This window comes from Lacerta agilis, chromosome 13, assembly GCF_009819535.1.
Source record: "Lacerta agilis isolate rLacAgi1 chromosome 13, rLacAgi1.pri, whole genome shotgun sequence".
In the NCBI taxonomy this organism is placed as follows: Eukaryota; Metazoa; Chordata; class Lepidosauria; order Squamata; family Lacertidae; genus Lacerta; species Lacerta agilis.
The window spans coordinates 37,917,774-37,938,061 of NC_046324.1; the positions used below are offsets into that span (position 1 = coordinate 37,917,774).

Genomic DNA, 20,288 nt, shown 5'->3' on the forward strand with positions numbered 1-20,288 from the left:
CTTTATCTTTTCCATAAACTGGTTTATCCTATAATCGAGCAGTATATACATTTTATTAAATAAAACAAAGAGACACACACCTATTGTGATATGCACTTACCTGAAAGGAAAGCCGAATCCTTCAGTAGATTAATTAAGGATACTGAAAACGCCATCTTCTTCCCATGCTGTTTTGTGAGATTTCCTGAAAGGACTATGGGGCTCCCATCTCTCAGCAACTTTGCTTCCAGGTGGCTTGTGTACCTCTGCTCTGCAGCTGCCGTGTGCAGATCTGCCCTTCCCTGCAAAAACCACACCCAATAGGACACAAGAAGAGCTCACCTGGAGCAATGCAAAGGCCCGCCTAATCATAGAATCGTAGAATTGTAGAGTCGGAAGGAACCCTGAGGATCATCTAACCCACCCTCCTGCAGTGCAGGAATATCTAGCTGTCTCATTCGGGGATCGAACCTGCAACCTTGGCATTATCAGCACCACGTTCTAAACAACCGAGTTTAGTCCATCATCCTGTTCTCACAGTGGCCAACTAGATGCCTCTGCGAAGCCTGCAAGCGGAACTTGAGTGCAATAGCACTCTTCCCACGTGAGATTCCCAGCAACTGGCATTCAAAGGCATACCACTTTTTGTCAGTGGAGAGAGACCATAGCCAGCGGTAAGCAATAGATGTGGGATACATTATAGACCTTAGGAAGGATGTTGCACAATCAAGGCGGACAGCTCTCTGCTCTGGTGAGCAGCTTATCATCTTGTTCCTTTGCCCACGCCATGCTGTGCTCACAATATCCTTGGCTGAAAGACCACGCTTACCTTAATGTAGTAGATGTTGTCATCATCAACTATCAGTTCCAGATGCCCCACACGTGAATTTCTAGAGGCTTCAATGTTTCCTGATAGATAAAGAAGGAAGTGTATGTGATTTTTATTTGCTGACTTGCCCACTGATAGCCAGTGTGGTGTAGTGATTAGAGTGTTGGACTAGGACCTGAAAAACCAGGGTTCAAATCCTTACTTGGCCCAGTATACTTGAAGGAGCATCTCCACCCCCATCGTTCAGCCTGGACACTGAGGTCCAGCTCCGAGGGCCTTCTGATGGTTCCCTCACTATGAGAAGAGGATACAGGGAACCAGGCAGAGGGCCTTCTTGGTAGTGGCACCCATCCTGTGGAATGCCCTCCCATCAGATGTCAAGGAACTAAACAACTATCTGACTTTTAGAAGACACCTGAAGGCAGCCCGGTTTAGGGAAGTTTTTAATGACTGATGGGCGGGGTATAAATAAATTATTATTATTAGTAGTAGTAGTAGTGGTAGTAGTAGTATTCAGCCATGAAGCTCATGAGGTGACCTTGGGGCAATCATAGTCTCTCAGCCTAGCCTACCTCACAGGGTTGTCATGGAGATAAAATGGAGAGGATTAAGAAACATGTATCCAACCTTGAGCAACATGGAGGAAAGAGGGGGATAGATTAGAAATGTAATAATAAATGAATAAATAAAATAATGCAAGAGAGCTGGCATAGTTTCAGGGTAGTTTGGGTCCTAGTCACATATTTACCATGGATGCATGGTGTGCTTCTGGTTACATAAAACACAAACACACAAACACACCATTCATCAACCTCAGTTGTCCTATCTGTAAAACAGGAATAAACGGTAGATTATCTAACAGTATTGAACAAATTCTGCAGAATGAATGAAAGGAAAATTTCACAGGATGTGTCAAATCTCAGGTATAATCAAAACAAAATCGAAAATTCTTTCTGGTAGCACCTTAGAGACCAACTGAGTTTGTTCCTGGTATGAGCTTTCGTGTGCATGCACACTTCTTCAGATACACTGAAACAGAAGTCACCAGATCCTTAAATATAGTGGGGGAGTGGGGAGGGGTATTACTCAGAAGGGTGGTGGGAATGGGTGATAGGCTGATAAGTGTGGAAAACCTGTTGACGACTCTAAACGGCTGCAGTTAGTCTTGCAGGGAAATGCAAGGGGTGAGATGGCTAAAGATGGCTTTGTTATGTATAATGAGATAAGAATCCAATGTCTTTGTTCAAACCAGGTTTCTCCATGGTTTTAAGTTTGGTGATTAGTTGCAATTCAGCCACTTCTCTTTCCAGTCTATTTCTGAAATTTCTTTGTAGGAGAACACTTCAATCTCCCAGGACATTCTATAAAAGATCTCAAAGTAGCTGTCTTAATACAAAGAAATTTCAGAAATAGACTGGAAAGAGAAGTGGCTGAATTGCAACTAATCACCAAACTTAAAACCATGGAGAAACCTGGTTTGAACAAAGACATTGGATTCTTATCTCATTATACATAACAAAGCCATCTTTAGCCATCTCACCCCTTGCATTTCCCTGCAAGACTAACTGCAGCCGTTTAGAGTCGTCAACAGGTTTTCCACACTTATCAGCCTATCACCCATTCCCACCACCCTTCTGAGTAATACCCCTCCCCACTCCCCCACTATATTTAAGGATCTGGTGACTTCTGTTTCAGTGTATCTGAAGAAGTGTGCATGCACACGAAAGCTCATACCAGGAACAAACTCAGTTGGTCTCTAAGGTGCTACTAGAAAGAATTTTCGATTTTGTTTTGACTATGGCAGACCAACACGGCTACCCACCTGTAACAGGTATAATCAAGTGAGGGTGGAGGGAAATGCCTTCAAAACAAATTAGGACATTATGGAGGGAACAGCAGTGCATGAGCCTGTGCTAATTATAATATCCAAGGTAAAATTCATGATCTCTACTCCTAGTGAGTGACCTAAGCCTTACATATACCTCTCTCGCAATGGGAGAGACAACATATTTTAAATGGAAATCAACAGCCTTTTAAGGGGTGGGAATCTTACCATTCACTTGCATTTTTTTCTTGGGGTGGATAAATTCAATTCTGAATTTCTTTTGGGGGATATTCAAATGGAAGTTGATAGCAATCTCCCTTTTCAACTCTGATTTTGGAGTCCCTATAAAGAAATGCAGGCCAGCTTCACTTGGGATCCAGGAACCCTTCTGGGGAGAAAAAGAATAACTACAATTACCACTGCTGCTCTTACTAGTAGAACTGTTGGGAGTTGGGGACATGGGCAGTTCTTGCACACCTGTGGCTAACTTGCTCTTTCTGGCTTATTCAGTGAGTTTATTCTGAGGAGAACTTAGTCGGATACAGCTCACTGTCTGATCATTCCAGCAAGGAGATATTGTCTGGGCACTTTTTATATATGGAGGGGAATACTGCATCTGTATTATGGGAAGGAAACAATGCATTGGTGATGTCTGCGCATCAGCTTTGTTGAGAGAAAATGTGCCTGGGTACATGTTAGCAATTTCACTTCTCCGATGCCGCATTTGTGGTTGGTGTAAATCACATGCCTGTCTGAGAAGAGTGTGGGAAACGGAAGACAGTCTTATCTCTTCCGCTGTATGTACTTTGTAATGTACTTTCACCACTACTTTTCGTTCTCTCGGAGCTGGAGAGAACAGACGCCATTATGCTTTTGTCTGTACATAGTGTGTAAATAAATAGTAGATTAGCTCTACAATGTCTCACGCTTCTTGCTGTGTTATGCTAGAAGCTTAGTGTGCATATATCATTATGATGTATGTCGCTAGAAGCACACTGGAAGAGAAGGGAGATGCCTTTTGCAGAGCTGCGCATACCGGAGGACGCTTGGAGTTCCAGGGGCTTGCAGGCACCCCCAGGGCATTTTCCAACAAAGTGGAGCCTATGGTGAGGGGGGGGGGAGAGGTGAGGGGTGCTGCCCTCCCCAAGGTTATGGGGCTCTAGAGAAGGAGAGTGGTCAGGCACCTGATCTGCTATCAATTCAAGCTGGGATTTGTCATATAATTTTCCCTAAGGAATTAGAAATTGCCAATTTTATCTGCAGGAGCTTCAGAAAGATTCATTGTCGAAATGAACTTTCCCCCTGGTACTTGTGTGTATGGTGTGGTTGCAATTGTTTCGTATGTGATTCTGTAAACTTGCATTAGTATAATATAGAGATACTATCTGGATATATTTGGATCCGTTTGTGGTGTAAACTAACTTTGGTCTGATCACTGGAGGAGGAAGAGGAGTGGGGGGAGGAGCGTACGCCCCCAGCAGCATGATCACAGTGGGGTGCCATCGCGGCTGCCCCCTGCCTGTGATGGGCGCCACGCCCACCCCCGCCTGCTCTCCACCACTGGGTCTGATCCAGCAAGCTGTGTCTTAACTCCTTGTGCTCATTGCCCTTTGAGCAAAAGGATTGTGCTCTTTGTGAGACAATCATAAAACACAGTATATACAGAGGGTATCCTATGGAGTGCCAATTATGACAGGTAGGTAGAGTTGACATATTTCAAACAGTGAAAATCCGGACGGAAAAGTTGTTGAGCTTTCTTTGGCAAAAGTGCAATCCCCCCCCCCTAATTTTTGAGCTATTTTTATCAAAAATCGGCAGAAACAGCACTGCCGACATGGGCTGCCATATGTCCGGATTTTACCGGACATTTGCCCGATTTCCACCCAGATACAGTTGGATTCTGGATATGTATGGGAAATCCTGGACGTATGGCAACCCTATAGGTAGGCATCTTTCTAATAGTCTCATGCAAACATATGGGTGGTTGCTTTAGTAATTACTTGGGATTTGTTTATAAATAGCACTTTGCTTTCAAGTTCTATGGGGCTTTATATTGTAGCTTTATATCAGGAGTGCTATGGGAAGGGGGCGGTGTCCCCTGCCTCTACTCCCCTCCCCCACTGTGCCAATTCTCAAGGACTTCTCTGCAGTTCCCCACTACATTCTGCCCCATCTCATTGCCCCAGTGAAAACATGCGCTGGCCCTCGCAGCCTGATCATTGCATGTAGAAGGAATGAGTAATACATATCCAGATTGAAGGGCAGCGTCAGAACCTGAGAAATATAATTATATGCAGCTTTCATTAAGTACTGGTACAGGCTTCGGTCTTGCTTCTTTAACGTTATGGCGAATTTGGCCGGTCCGGGAAACGGAAGAATGAAACCGCCGGTCTCATCGTCAGGGGTAGAGATCTGGGAGCACAGTTGCCAGCCCAATGCCTTCGACGCTGGTTGAAAGAGGGGTGGGGGAAAGGGGGTTGGGTAAAAGGAAGAGAATAGTTAATCTGGTGAATCCAAGAAAAGGAGAAAGGCTGTTTTTAGGAAACTGCATTGTCAACCGATCAGTCATTTCACATTTAAATCATTTTAAGTACTCTCTGATGAAGATTTAACCAGCCCTAGCTCATGCAGTTTCTTCCTTTGCCACCTTTGCCATCTTCGCTGCTCAGGTGCCACCTTCAAAAATAAAAGTTCTGGTGCTTATCTGACACCTTCCAATGCAAAGAATTGATCCGGCTAATTTGTCATGTTCCAGTATTCTATCAGAACATTAGAAGAGCCCCCCGGGATCAGGCCAGAGACAATCTAGTGCAGCCTCCTGGAATGGCCAAACAAATGCCCGCAAACAAGACCTGAGCCCTAAAGCACTGTCTCCACTTTTAATTCCCAGTAGCTGGCCTTGAGAGGCATACTGTCTCTGACTATGCAGGCAGAACACAGCCACAGGGTTAGCAGCTCACCCTCCATGATTCCTTTCACACTTTCATCCTGTACAGATCTTATTGCTTTCCTGGCTGTTTTATTGACTTGTGTAAGGTCTTCAGTGGCTGCTCATGAGTAACCAGGCTGACGCAGAAACTTCTGAAACTAAAAGTTTCTTTATTGTGCAAGTATATACAGTGCAGCTAAGAAAAAGACGTCCAGCTCATCCTTCGGCAGCGTCCGGGAATGACCCCTTCCGGTTCTTTGCCCAGCATAAAAGGCGCGGGATGCGGAACCTCCGCCTACCCCCCTCTGTGTCTTTCCCCCCTCCGCAAATGGGGAGACAGAAGGGGTGCTTCTCTTCCAGCCTCTGCTTGGTGCGAGGGCTCTCTTCCCCTGTCAGAGCCTTGACTCCTATTTCCTGCTCCCATCTCCCCCTCCCCACTACAGGGATCACTGCTTCCCCCACTGGATGAAGATGAATTTGCTCAGCATCTGGGACGGGGGCTCGTGATACCGATAAAGCCCTGGCAACTCCTTGCCTTCCGGAGAGGGCAGTCCTCTGACAACTTGTTTTTAATCTTCTCATATATCTTGTTACGGTTGCCTATTTCCATTCATTTTGTGCCACTCAGGACACATTTTTTTAAAATGGAAATATGGGGTGTAAACTTGATAAGGAAAAAGATGAAGCGGATAAAGGGAATTAGCAGGAGGGAATGGGTTCATATGATGCTTGGATAGCTCACTTGGTAGAGCATGTGACTCTTAATCTCAGGGTTGCCACACATTGGGCAAGGGGTTGGGCTAGATGACCTTTGGGGTCCTTTCCAACTCTACAAATTTATGATTCTATTATTGAGATACTGCTCTAGCCACAAAAACAAAGTTGGGCTAGATGATCCTCGTGGTCCCTTTCAACTCTATGATTTCTAAACTGCATTCATCTCAGGTGTCAGTTTGCTGTAAATCTGCATTCATTATTCCTCATACACACACTCTGTTGCTAACCCTTGTTTGCAGAATTTCCATTTTCTGCAGGCAAAATTTGGAGGGGGGGGGTTGTTTAGCTCTTGAAGGAACGTGCTCCAAACGATAGTGACAACTGGTTGCCAAATATTAAACGTAAATGATAAAAACTTACCTTCCTCACTTGTGCATGATCTAGTCTCACTATGGCTTGGGAAACCGTGAGCAGTTTCCATTTCATCCACGGTCATTGCATACAGTTCAGAGCTGTAATAAAGAAGCAAAGGCAGTGCAATTCAACCCAAAGAAGACAACATCATGTGATTATTATTATTATTATTACAATGGATTTAAGGAAGGGACAATAGTTCAGAGGTAGGGCATATGATTTGTATGCAAAAGATCTCAGGTTTGATCTCTGACATCCCCAGTTTTAATAAAAACTAATTTGAAAACAAGGATGGGAAAGAGTGAACTAGGATGGTGACAGCATTGTGGCTGCACTAGTGGAATCTCCAAGCCAGCACTTGGAGTGGAGACCAGAAACATGTTGCGTCAGGGCGTCCATTAATTAATTTTCCAAAGTTTTCTAGCCTTCAATGGCAGAGAAACCATACAGAACTCAAATGCAGGTATTTGCACGGGAAAGAAAAAAGCTTTTCAGAAAATTATCTTTCAGATCCTAGAATATGAGGGCATGGGCATTACTTTACCTGAAATAAACCATCTCCATAGATTCTTCGGGAGTGTTCAGAAAAACCTTAACCTCTTTCCCCTTTTTCACTTGGATCCCTCCATCAAGGCTGGCTGATGACCTTAATCCAGTTGACCAGCTCAAGCCAGTTTTCCCCAGAGCTCCCACAGTTCCCATTTGGGCAGAAATCTGAAAGACAGCACTACCAAGAAGCACAGGGAGAAACAGGTTGCATGGTCAAGAGTGACATCTTTGTTTTAGGGCTGCTTCTGCCCGCTATTCCCTCCTCCCAGCATGGGGGGAATCAACCCGTGAGGACTGAGTATGCTCAGCAAGCACAGTGTGCTGACAAAGCATTGGAGATGAAAAAGGAAGAGGAGAAATGGAATGGCGTTTCTGAGACCCTGAATAGAAGCGCTCCACACTGCAGGGCCCCACTTTTAATGTATGATAGCAGAATGGATAGAGTTTGCTCCTTGGTTGTGAGAACAGGGGTGTTTTCATCTGTGAAATCCTAGAGGGTATGCTAGTGGACTACCTCTGTAAAAAGTTAGGGCATTGGTTGGTAGTACCAGATTCTGCGTCTGGACATTACCAAAAACAGCCATGTATATCAACAGGTAAAATCAAGTGCCAAGGACTGGCTGGAGGCAGAGGAGTGGTGAGAGGCACCAGCTGGGGAAACCCCAAGGGAACCTCCAAAGGAAAAAGGCTGGGAGCCAGGGGATTGGTGGTGGGACGACGATAAGTGGTCAAAGGGAGAAGAGGGAGCAGACTGGGAGGAGGAAGTGTTGGAAGCAGAAGAGGTAACAGGGTTTAGTGAGCAGGAAGAGGCTGTGGCAGAGAACAGTCCAGAATCAGAGGCAGAAGCAGAGGCTGGAGAGGAGGAGGGTCAAGAGGCAGTGATGAGGCAGGCTGTTGAAGAAGCAAGGGGGTCTTGCTCTCCTGCTGTGACCAGCTACCCTTCCCCCCTGGTCTCCCAGGACCAGAAGAGGCATGAAGAGGGAGAAGCAGAGACAGATAAGGTGACAGAATCTCAGATTGCTTGAGAGGGATCCAGGGGAGGAGGAGACTTAGGAAAATGTGGGAAGGTGGGGACTGTACTTACAGGGGTGAGATCTACCCTAGGGGATGAGTTGCTTTGCTCACAAGGCCTGGCCTCCTGAGCTGTCTTGTTTCTTTGAATGAAGAGTTAACTTCACAGATGCTGTTTGCGTTATGGCTGCCTGCCCCTGAAACCCACTCCTGGCATCAAGACACAGGAAATCGAAGTGGTTCCCTAGCTTTTTACAGAGCTTGATCACGGGTCTGCTTCAAAAGCTCCTCACAAAAAAGAGAGCTTTAAAGGCAGGTGCATACCTTGGTTTGATATAGCCATTGACGAAAAAATTGCTCCGTTGTCTAAAGTCCATATTGCCTTGGATTGCTGCACTGACTGCTGCTGAGGCATTTAAAGCCAGGAGGATGGGCAAACCTGAGATTGCTGGGAACAGCAGTTCCTCTGTGGCCAAACTCAACCTCTTATTGAACTGGACTTCTTGACCCTGTTGGAAATGGGTACATAAAAACATAAAATGGTAGTGCAATAATATCCTTGAGGGCTAAGCACTTGTTTGTTGGCACAATTACCATCGCCGGTGCTAGCACTGTACAACAGCAAGCCAACAAATTCTTTGGGCCCTACAGGACTATAGTTACATAGACCAGGCATAGGCAAACTCGGCCCTCCAGATGTTTTGGGACTACAACTCCCATCACCCCTAGCTAACAGGACCAGTGGTCAGGGATGATGAGAGTCCCAAAACATCTGGAGGGCCAAGTTTGCCTATGCCCGACATAGACATTTATCGCTCACCTTTCCTTCAAGGCAGCATGCATGGCTCTTCAACTAGTGGTGCTGTCAGAGCAGGATATGGGCTTCAACTCCCACCATCTCTGACAGAAGCACTGGTTGCAGGGGGCTGAGGCACTGTGGGCCCCCTCAGCAGGTATTTTTTAGGGGGCCTGGTCTCCCAATTGTTAGAGCGACATCAGGACATTGTGTGACACCATGTGTGCAACATTGCAATGTTGCACGATGTGACGTTGGGCCCCCTCAATGCGCTTCAGAAAATGGTGCCTCTGGTCTTTGACCATAGGCTATCCTGGATGGAGTGGGTGGGAGCTGGTGTCAAACATCAATGAAAGCACCAGGCCCCACTGACCTGCTCTGACCATTCACGATTCCCTTACCTTTAGCAGTTTTACCACTAGTTCCGCAAGGTTCAGGTAACAGAGTTTTGCTTGACTTCTCAGATCCCCGCAGTCCAAAACAGCAAGCTCATTCCCAAAGACTTTTATGCTCAGACTACATTTTGGTTTCTTCTTCTTTCCCATCCTTTTGGTGAACTGATGCAGAAGGAAAGGGAAAGTAGGGAGAGAGGGGGAGAGGTGCGTGTGAAGCAACTACTTCAAATTGTGGTAGAAAGTAATTCTCAAACAAAACCCCAAAGGCATAATAATTGGTATGCAAAGTGCCAGGGGTCTCAGAATGAGGACTCCATGTCAGAGCAGAGCCAAAGGCAACTATCAGGAGGCAGCAAGGAATTGGAACAAGCTAAAAACACGCCTGTTAGGAGGAGCCCCTGCTACCTGCATTGCCTCAGTCCAGGATGACTGAGGACTCCAGCTCACAAAGCCTAGTACAACCACAGCCTCCCTTCTTTTCTCAGAGTAAACAACTGCTAAATCAGGCTGTGGCCTTTTATATGAAGAACTTCCGCTCCACAAGGGCAGAACAAGCCCTGGAAACAAAGCTAAGAAAGCTCAGTCTGAGAAGGAGTGTTGCTGAAGCAATATCTGAAGCATACTCCCATAACATCCCAACCAACCCCCAAAAGTGCTCACTAATGGTTTCTTGTCATCCTTTGAAAAAGGTGACAAGTGAGATGCCACAGGGTTCTGTTCTGGGCCTGTTGATATTCAACGTCTTTATAAATGATTTGGATGAAGGAATCGAGGGGCTGCTCATCAAATGTACAGAGGACACCATACTGGGAAGGGTAGTTAATGCTGCAGAAGACAGAATCAGGATTCAAGATGACCTTAACAGATTGGGGAACTGGACCCAAGCTAACAAAATGAATTTCAATAGGGACAAATGTAAGGTTCTGCACTTAGGCAGGAATAACCAGCAGCACAAAAATAAGATGGGGGACGCCTGGCTTGCCAGTAGTACATGTGAAAAGGATCTAGAGGTCTTAGCAGAGCGCAAGCTTAACATGAGTCATGAGTGGGTGAGCGAGAGCTAATGCTGTTCTAGGCTGCATCAACAGAAGTATGGTGCCCAGAACAAGGGAAGTAATAGTACCACTCTATTCTGCCTTGGTCAGAGCCCATCTCAAGTACTGTGTCCAGTTCTGGGCACCATAATTTAAGAAGCATATGGACGAGCTGGAATGTGTGCAGAGGAGGACGATCAAGATGGAACCAAGCCCTATGAGGAATGGTTGAGGGAGTTGGGTACATTTAGCCTGGAAAAGAGGAGACTGAGAGGAGATATGATAGCCATCTTGAAATATCTAAAGGGCTGTCTCATGGAAGATGGAGCAAGCTTGTTTTCTCCTGCTCTGGAGGGTAGGACTCAAACAAATGGCTCCAAGTTGCAAGAAAGGAGGCTCCGACTCGACATCAAGAAGGACTTGCTGACAGTAAGAGCTGTTAGACATTGGAGAGGACTCCCTTGGAAGGTGGTAGACTTTTCATTCTTGGGGATTTCTAGGCAGAGGTTGGATGGCCATCTGTTATGGACATTTTAGCTGAGATTCCTGCATTTCAGGGAGCTGGACTAGATGACCCTTGGGGGCCCTTTCAACTCTACACTTCTGTGATTCTATGAAGGTATTCAGCCCAAACTGTCAAAGGGGCTATCCAAGGTGCCCCCATTTCTACTGATGTTAGCATTTGCAATAAAACACTATGGAACATTATGCTGTCTTGCCTTCCTCTGACTCAGAGGACTCCAGCTCAAAAAGCCTGAGTGCAACCAGAATCTCTCTCACTCTGCCCGAACTAACAGCTGCTACACCAGGCTGGACCCCTTTAAATGAAGAGCTTCCTCTCCACAAAAATGGATCTAGTCAAGGACACAGAACTGCAGCTTTTATTTAAGGCTCAGCCTGAGAATGTCTGTTGCTGAAGCAAAATTTGAACTTAGAATATGTTCAGTTTGAATCTTGTGTGGAGCTGTCCAAGGTATCATGGTTTCTACTGAGGTTAGCACTCACAACAGGACACTATGGATTCCACATATTAAGTTACCTTTTTGGCTAACTCGCCCATCTTATTGTACTGCCCACTTGGGCACTTCTGCTTTTCCTTCCTTGCGCTGGGCTTTCTTTCTTTAGACGATGGATCATTTCTCTCAAATGTTGGTTTATTCGGAGAAGTCTTATGTCCTGTCTCAATGGGAGGTTCTGCCTTGCGGACTCTTCCTTTGGCATCTTCATCTGCATGGAAGCCAAATAACTTTTGCACGATATCTTCCATGTTCCCTAACCGTATGCCGATCTAAGAAACGACAGACAGTATTTAGAAGGCCACTAATAAGAACATCCCCGCACATTAGCACAAAAGGAAATGCAGTATAGCTTACTGGGTGATCCTGGTCCAGTTATTTCTCTCCTAATACAGGCAAACTCCCTTTTTGTGCAGGGGTTGCATTCTGGGCATTTGCACACATTGGCAGAGTGTGCATAAGCCCACCTGCCCTGTTACACCCCGTTATGTCCTGCTCCTGTTACACCCTCTTCTGGCTCCAAAACGAACGCATCAGTGGTCCCACATCAATTGAACACATGCAAAATGGTCGCTGCCTGTACATATTTTCCTAAGGGTGTCGTCATGCTGCAGTTCACGTGGCCAACAGCAGGTGGTGCTATGAATTACATTGGGATTACAAACTGGGCTCTCATAGCTGCTGAGCCAACACAGCAGTATTGGACGGTGGAGAGGCGGGAACTGGAGATGTTTAAACAGATGAATTTTCCCTTTTGACCAACCACTTATTTGCTAATGTTTTATTGAAGTTTTAAATCAGGCTTCCTCAACCTCGGCCCACCAGATGTTTTGAGACTACAATTCCCATCATCCCTGACCACTGGTCCTGCTAACTAGGGATCATGGGAGTTGTAGGCAAAAAATATCTGGAGGGCCGAGGTTGAGGAAGCCTGTTTTAAATTCTGTTTTATGTATAATTGTCTGGTTTTATTTCTATTTGGATATATTTTATGGAAGTACAAATCGTGAACATTTAAATATGTCAATAAAAACAAACTATAGACAAATCCTATTCACACAAACTGTCCGCAGAATTTAGCTATCAGTAAGTTTCGGAGGGGAACTTGCCTCCAGGAGATTGATAGCTCGTCCCAGTGCATGGATGGTGAAATTCATTGCTATTGAGCGTGGGATGAAAGACGCTGGTGAAAAGATGAGCTGGGCCTCCACATTTGTGCTCGCTGCTGCTGCAAAGTGAAAATGTCAAAACATCTGGTCAGTCAATAGTTTTGTCACAGTTTTGTTGAAGCAGTTGGCTGTACCCATGGGCTGTCCCACTACCAGGCTGCAGAGTGCCTTTCTTTTCTTCATTTGCTGGCTTGGGACAGCTCAGTTGGTGGAGCATGAGAATCTTAATCTCAGGGTCATGGGTTTGAGCCCCAAGTTGGGTGAAAGATTCCTGCATTGCAGGGGGTTGGACTACATGACCCTTGGGGTCCTTTCCAACTCTACAAACCACAGTCTGCCAGTAAAGCAGAATAAGTGCTATGTAAGGTAAATCTTGGGAAGCGGGTGGCGCTGTTTGTTAAACCACAGAGCCTAGGGCTTGCCGATCAGAAGGTTGGCAGTTCAAATCCCCACGATGGGGTGGGCTCCCATTGCTTGGTCCCTGCTCCTGCCAACCTAGCAGTTTGAAAGCATGTCAAAGTGCAAGTAGATAAATAGGCACCATTCTGGCAGGAAGGTAAACAGCATTTCTGTGCACTGCTCTGGTTCGCCAGATGCTGCTTAGTCATGCTGGCCACATGACCCGGAAGCTGTACGCCGGCTCCCTCGGTCAATAAAGCAAGATGAGCATGCAAACCCAAAGTCGTCTGCGACTGGACCTAACGGTCAGGGGTCCCTTTATCTTTACCTTTAAGGTAAATCTTGGGGCAAACAACTATTCCAGTAACCTGCTGAAATACTGCTTTGAGCTTTTTGTAATTTTTCACTCTGTTTGAGGAAGTTAATGATTGTTTGCTGCAAATATTACACTTTATACCATGCTCAGAAGACTCCTTGTCACAAATGTGTTAAGGGACCTGGTGCACTTTTGAATCAGGCATGCGATGCAAAAAAATAATAATTGTCTTGTGGTTTGATTTCCACAACACTTTGTACAGGGGGAGCCAGAGGTTTTCTACATAGAAGCGAGAATTGACAGGTGGGTCACTGTTGCTTACTGGGAGGGAGACGGGGAGCACTGGTTTGGCTTTCCCAGTGCATCTGCTGCACACTGATCTCTCCACTGCTTTGCCCCTCCCCCTCCTGGTAGTCAGAAGTGACCCACCTGCCAGGGAGCAAGAAAGCAGCTCTGCCTCACCAGGCAGCTTCTTCCAGGACACATTCCAGCCTTGCAGTCAATGAGGGTTTGGGGCAGGGCTGTTGAGGGGCACAGCCTGGAGGCACTAGGACTGGGAAGAAAGTTAGGCCTACCCATATGCTTGTTTTCATTGTGGAGGGATTTATTTTGTATCCTAATGGGTCTGGGGGTTGAGCTGAGCTGTTCAGCTCGGTGATGAGGCTGTTGGCCAACAAAAGAACTTGCTTAAGTGGTCAAATCTGCCAAACAAGTCTGGCTTTGTTACTTATAAGAGCTGGCCAAGTACAGGTCATTTGTTGCCATAGGAGCTAATGGTTGGAGACCCTTCTGGGAAAAGAGCGCTTTTTGAGAAGGAAGAAAGTAATCACCCTTTGGGGAAGGAGGATTACTTCCCCCCCCCCATCCATCCTCCCAGCCTGTAGAGAGGGCTAATATAGGTTTATGTGTGAGCAGAGGCTTCAAATAAGAAGCCACATTGAAAAAACAACAACACAGGGATTGAGCTGAGACCAGGACCGGTGCTAGGGTTTCTTGCACCCTAGGCGAGACCACCTACTGGCACCCCCCGTCCCCCGCCAAAGCCTGCTTTAACGGGAGTGGTGTAGGGGGCAAGCAGCACCTCTCTGCTACAGCGGAGAAGCTGCTGCTAGCCCGTCCCGCCCCAGCCTGGCCAGCGCCCCCTCCATTTTGGCGCCCTAGGCAATTGCCTAGTTCACCTTAATGGACGTGCCGGCCCTGGCTGAGACTAAAAGGACTGAGTTGCTCTCTGTCAGGAACTGAAGGTGCTGGTAGTTGCCCTTGATACCTAATGAGGAGCAGAGAAGTAGTATCTATATTGCAGAACTCTGGGAAGCCTCTGGTTTCTTCACTGAAAGGGAAAAAAGAAGCTGAATCTTTGGGGTGACTGTTTGAAGTGGTATACCACTATATTCCTGCCAACCTAGCAGTTCGAAAGCACATCAAAGTGCAAGTAGATAAATAGGTACCGCTCCAGTCGGAAGGTAAACAGCATTTCCGTGCGCTGCTCTGGTTCGCCAGAAGCGGCTTAGTCATGCTGGCCACATGACCCGGAAGCTGTACGCCGGCTCCCTCGGCCAGTAAGCGAGATGAGCACCGCAACCCCAGAGTCGGACACGACTGGATCTAATGGTCAGCGGTCCCTTTACATTTACCTTTTACCACTTATTTAAATGTATAGTGCTGTGCCCTTATGTTTGATCTAGGAATATACTGTGCTGATGTATAACAGTGGGCATCCACAGATTATTTTTTTTGTGGGGAGGGGTTAAAGTAAAAAAAGAAAAGAGGATGGTTTCTCACAAATATCTTTTTGTCCAGGCCTTCCCTGATCCTATTTGATGTATTTGTATCTGCAAATTCCTGTTTTATATGCTTTTATATTGGTTTTAGTTTTTTACCATTAACAACAACAGCATTGTACACTGCTTGGAAATGTTTTAAATATATGAATGGGTTTATCAATACAAATAAATAAATAAATAAATAAATAAATAAATAAATAAATAAATGAAATTACATTTAGAAATGCGAATAACAGTGTCTGTACATTTTGCCCTATATCTTAGGTTCTATAAATGCTAGAAACCTACTATTTTTCAAAATGAAAGTTGAGTATTTGGGGGTTATCGTTCATCCAAATGCTTGTGGTCTGATCTATAAAGCTAAAATTGAAGGAATCATTGATCACTCATTCATTGTGAAGTCCATAAGGTACAGATGTTTATAAACCTACCCGAGTGGAAGGTAACATCTGAATATGAAGAAAACTTCCATGTCTCCCCCTCAAATTCTTTGTCAATGATGTCATGAGGAAGAGAATTTTTAAGGTGTTGCTTCAGTGGGTCATCTGTTTCCAGAAGTTCAGAGAGGTGACGCCAGACAAACGAACCCACTTAAAATCAAATAAGAGACAGGTGTAAACCTAAAGAACAGGTGTGGGTTGGGAAGACATAAGCAAAACCTGCAATGTATTCTCAGATCCACTTAATCAGAAGCCACGGAAGCTGCTTTGGATGTTTGGCTTCCGAAAATCGTTTGCAAACCAGAACACTTCAGGGTTTGCAGCATTCAGGAGCCAATATGTTTGGGAGCCAAGCCATTTTGGAACCAAGGTACCACTGTAGTTCCTTGTTGCTACAGCTCTGGGCCAGCAAGGAGAGATCCAGTACAAGAAGCTGGGGGGAAACAGACAGGATCCCTCACCCGCATTGTCCCTCATTTTAAATAAAGTACATAAGAAAAACTCTTCTCAGAATTCCTTAGTGTCAGGGAACTGTCCCAGGCTCAGCGCAGGGTAGTGGAAGGGCTCTCGGGATGCTACAGAGAGCCTCAGCCCCACCTGGACAGTAGCACTTCCTGCTCCAGCGGCGACGTCTCTAGTGGGGAGGGGGAGGCCGCCCAGGGACTGAAGAGCTGAGGCTCTGGTGATGTTGGAGTGGCTCTGCACTCCCCTCATGCAGAGGGAGAGGAGAGAGACACGCCATCTCTGTCGCCCCGAATGCATAGAGGGGTGAAATGCAAAGAAGGGAGGCGGGGATTCCATATACCGATACTCTTTTGTTGGGGTCAGAACCGGAAGGGGCCATTCCCGGATTCTGCCGTCGGTTGATACAGACATGAACTTTTAAGCTTTGCACTGTACATAGTATGCACAATAAAACTACCAAAGGAAAGGTCGGAGTCTTGCCTGTTTACTCATGAGCAACTACCCATGGACCTTACACGTAGGGTAGCTGTGACCAGGCTGAGGCTCAATATTTAAATGGTTGCACCTTACCTTGGCTGGATTTCTCCTCCTGCAAAGTCCATTTAACTTGGTGAAATAATTCTTCACTTGGACATTTCATGGCCATGAGATAAGAAGCTATTCGTATTTCTACATCCTCATTGTAGGCTTGATACAGACGGACTAATGTAGCATGCTAAAAAGGAAGCAAGCAAGCAAAAGGAACAGTTCAGTACCTCTGGGCAAGGACCTTCTCTGTGACAGCTCTTAAGTTTGGTGAATGCTGAATATGAACCTTCAAACACCTGAGATGTGTACATTTTAGGACCCACCTACCACCATCCCTCTTGACTTGCTGCCCCAACCTTGTTCTCAGCCACATTGCGTACATCTTATTTTACCATGATACAGAGGCCAAAAATAGCACAGGAAAGCCAACTGCATGCCACCTACGTTGGCTGCACAAGGAACACGCCGGAAGGCCTCTATGGCAGCCAGTCGGATTTCTGTAGGGTTGCTTTTCAGCATCGCACAGGAACTCAGGACGGGCACAAGACTTGCTGCTGCAAGCCCTGCATTTCCAATTGCTTTTAAAATTAGTTCCACCTGAAAATTCAAAATGAAGTTGAAATAAAGTGCCTTCTTTTTATTTATATCGCCCTCTCTCTCCCCTAAGAAGATCAGAGCACTGCACAGCTAAAACTGTTATGGTAAACCACAGCTTCCCTAATTTCAATTAGCTACAGTTTAATTGTACACCTGAACCCTAAACTTTGTCTAATCTTGCCTACAGTTTATTGAAACAAGCCAGCTTCATAAACCATGGTTTGAAGTTGGCCTCTTTCCAACAAACCATAGTTAAAATTAACCAGAGTTTGTTGGGTTTGGATGCTGCTGCAAGCAGCAGTTAAAAATGTAAGGGGAAACCTTGAAAATCCTCCTGACAGAGATGCTGGAGGATGAGCGGAAGAAGGAAGAACATGAGCCCTGTAGGAGACCATGGCTCATCATGGCTGCTATCCAAAACTGAACTTCAAAATCTGAATATTCATCAATTTTCAATAGGTGACATTTCAGTTCCACTAAAGGCTGAACAAGGCATGCTGATATAGTGAAAACAGAAGCTGATCTTTCAAGTTGCCTCGGAACCACCTACCTGGCTGATACCTACTGACTCATGCAAGGCACATTTTCTTCCCAGGTGTCCCTCCAGAATCCTCATAATGCCCCCAACGGCAGGCTCATGGTCACAGTCATTTCTCATGGAGCAGAAATGATTTACCAGGGCAGTTATTCCTAAAAAGGCACTCTGTCTCCTTTGTGGTGACTGTAGCACAGGCTGGAAATACATATAAACACAGGTTTGTGATTACAGTAATTCAGGGGTGGGCAGACTTCAGGCTTGTGAAATCTACTTTAATTCAAAACTCAAGGTCCACCAACTGGATCCAGCTATGAAATAATGGCTTGGGGAATGGGGCGTGGAATGAAGGAAGATGGTGCTTCATACCTAGCTTCTTCATTATGGAAGAAGAACTCAGGTCCACTGTCCCATCACACAAATATCCACTCCTGTTTTCTCCCCAAACCTGTCTTCATCTCAGCAGCTGAATCTGTTATTGCTGTTAAGCAATCGGGAATGAGAACCTTTTGGCGACCCATCGCAAATCACCCAGACTACCTTCAGCTAGGAATGGCTGAAGCTGTCCTTTTCGGCTTTCTCCCCACTTCTCATTTTTCAAACCTTGAAAAATGTTCAGTTCCCCACATTTCCACAGCAGTTTGTACGTTTAAAAAAGTCTCATGAAAATTCACCAGCATTTTAGTGCAAATTTCTTGTAATATACACACTTTTGCACAGGATTTTGCCTCTAATGTACACATTTTTGCAAAACGCTTCCCCCAATACAATCCTTTATTGTATGCTACTTTCACTAATGTGTGCATTTCTATGCACACATTACACAAGGATATGCATTTCTGTAGATAGGATATAGCTGGAGAAATACACTTAAAATTTTGAGAAGAGTAAATTTCAAAAGATGGCTTCGTTTTGGTTTGCATATTGTTTCAGAATGTGCAAATTAGGGAAGTTCACCTTTAAATGTGAAGGTGGATTTGGTTTATTCCCCATCCCTACACTTGCACCTTATATAAGGTGCTGTGCACATCTATGTCAATCCATCATGACAACCAACCAATGGGAACTGCAACAAAATGTTGCAGGGCGAAGTGCTGCTCTTCAGAACCCCTGCTAAGTGTGAATTAAATCGGTCCACCTTTAAATGCAAACATAACTACCGGTATATTTCTTCCCCATCCCTATCTTCAGTTCTCCACCCCAATTCCAAGACCATAGCCAAGGGTGTATGTCCCATTCCATACACATGCATACGGTGCTTCTACAGAAATAGGGAGGATTAATAGAATTGTCGAATTGGAAGGGGTCACAAGGATCATCAAGTCAAACCCCCTGCAATGCAGGAATCTTTCACCCAAAGTAGGGCTCAAACCTGCAACCCTGGGATTAAGAGTCTCATGCTATACAGACTGAGCTATCCAATTTGACTCAGCTAAATTTCACTTCAGTGCTTACAGCCAGAGCATCAATCATGCCTGCAGTAGGCTCAGGGATGAAGGAGAGGGACCAAAGGAATGATTCCATCTTGTCCTCGTCTACTTCTTCAGAGACGATCATCTCTTTCATCAGGACCACACAGGCTTCGGTGGCGCAAGAGGGGAGAGCGTCCACTAGAGGTTGCCTGAAAGGAACCCAAAAAGAAAAGCACATCTGGTTTGACGCAAGAGGAACGTAGAAAGTTGCCTTATAATGAGTTCCCACCATTGGTCTATCTAGATCAGTACTGCCCACACGGACTGGCAGCAGCTCTCCAGGGTTTCATGCAAGCGTTTCTACCAGTCCTCCTTGGAGATGCCAGGGATTGGATCTGGAGCTTTTGCAGATGCTCTACAACTGAGCTACAGCATAGTCAGGATGGAAATAAATATATAGTTTTGAAGTAGCTGTTTTTGTTGCTAGTTGCAGAAACATTGGGTTGCATTCAATTAACTTTTAATCAGAACTTTTAATCAGAGACACATTGAGATCAATGGACCTAAGAACATCACGACCCTTAATTCCAATGGGTTTACCCTGAATAAGTTAGTTGAACACACCCCGTTGGCTGTTATCTTCTTCCAGAAGTCTCTAAGGTGGGTGGGTCCCACAGAATGATCATGGTTCTTCTTTGAGAATGTCACAACTCTTGCTGCTGCTGCTGTTCTTCAACCACTCCTTCACAGCTTGCATGTTGAGTGAATGTATAATTTTTTAGGCCAACTTCCAGCAACCTACTGTAGTCCACAAACATCTGGAGGGCAAGCCCCATCCCCCCAGACCATTGGTCATGTTCACTGGAGCTGATGGAATTTGCAGTCCATCAACACTGGAAGATCACCAGGGTCTTGATGGCTGTGTAAATCATATGCAGATCTGTGTCCCTTCTTAGAACTTCTTTTTGGCAATGGATAAGTGGCTGCCCCAGGCAACACAAAATACTAAATACACAGGGGTGGCACGAGTTGTAGTCCAGTACAAGTGGAAGGCACCTGGGAGGGAAATCCTGGGTGAAAGGGGCAGAAAAGCTCTTGGAGTTCAGAGCTGGCAAATCTACCCAAACCAAACTGCCATTTTGAAACTGT

General features: G+C 45.5%; 1 protein-coding gene across 1 annotated transcript in view; it reads right to left on the minus strand.

Annotated features, from left to right (window-relative positions):
- Positions 1–20,288, minus strand: part of LOC117057008 — an 89,373-nt gene that overhangs the window by 57,079 nt on the left and 12,006 nt on the right. The window contains exons 7-21 of the mRNA XM_033167723.1: positions 19,183–19,348; positions 17,743–17,925; positions 17,040–17,192; positions 16,638–16,782; positions 15,594–15,752; positions 12,604–12,722; positions 11,518–11,766; positions 9,451–9,606; positions 8,578–8,762; positions 7,238–7,420; positions 6,700–6,791; positions 4,908–5,080; positions 2,862–3,021; positions 809–888; positions 101–281 (exon numbers count right to left, since the gene is read on the minus strand). Of these exons, the coding sequence (XP_033023614.1) occupies positions 101–281; positions 809–888; positions 2,862–3,021; positions 4,908–5,080; positions 6,700–6,791; positions 7,238–7,420; positions 8,578–8,762; positions 9,451–9,606; positions 11,518–11,766; positions 12,604–12,722; positions 15,594–15,752; positions 16,638–16,782; positions 17,040–17,192; positions 17,743–17,925; positions 19,183–19,348 (2,384 nt within the window). The remainder of the gene's footprint in view (positions 1–100; positions 282–808; positions 889–2,861; positions 3,022–4,907; positions 5,081–6,699; positions 6,792–7,237; positions 7,421–8,577; positions 8,763–9,450; positions 9,607–11,517; positions 11,767–12,603; positions 12,723–15,593; positions 15,753–16,637; positions 16,783–17,039; positions 17,193–17,742; positions 17,926–19,182; positions 19,349–20,288) is intronic.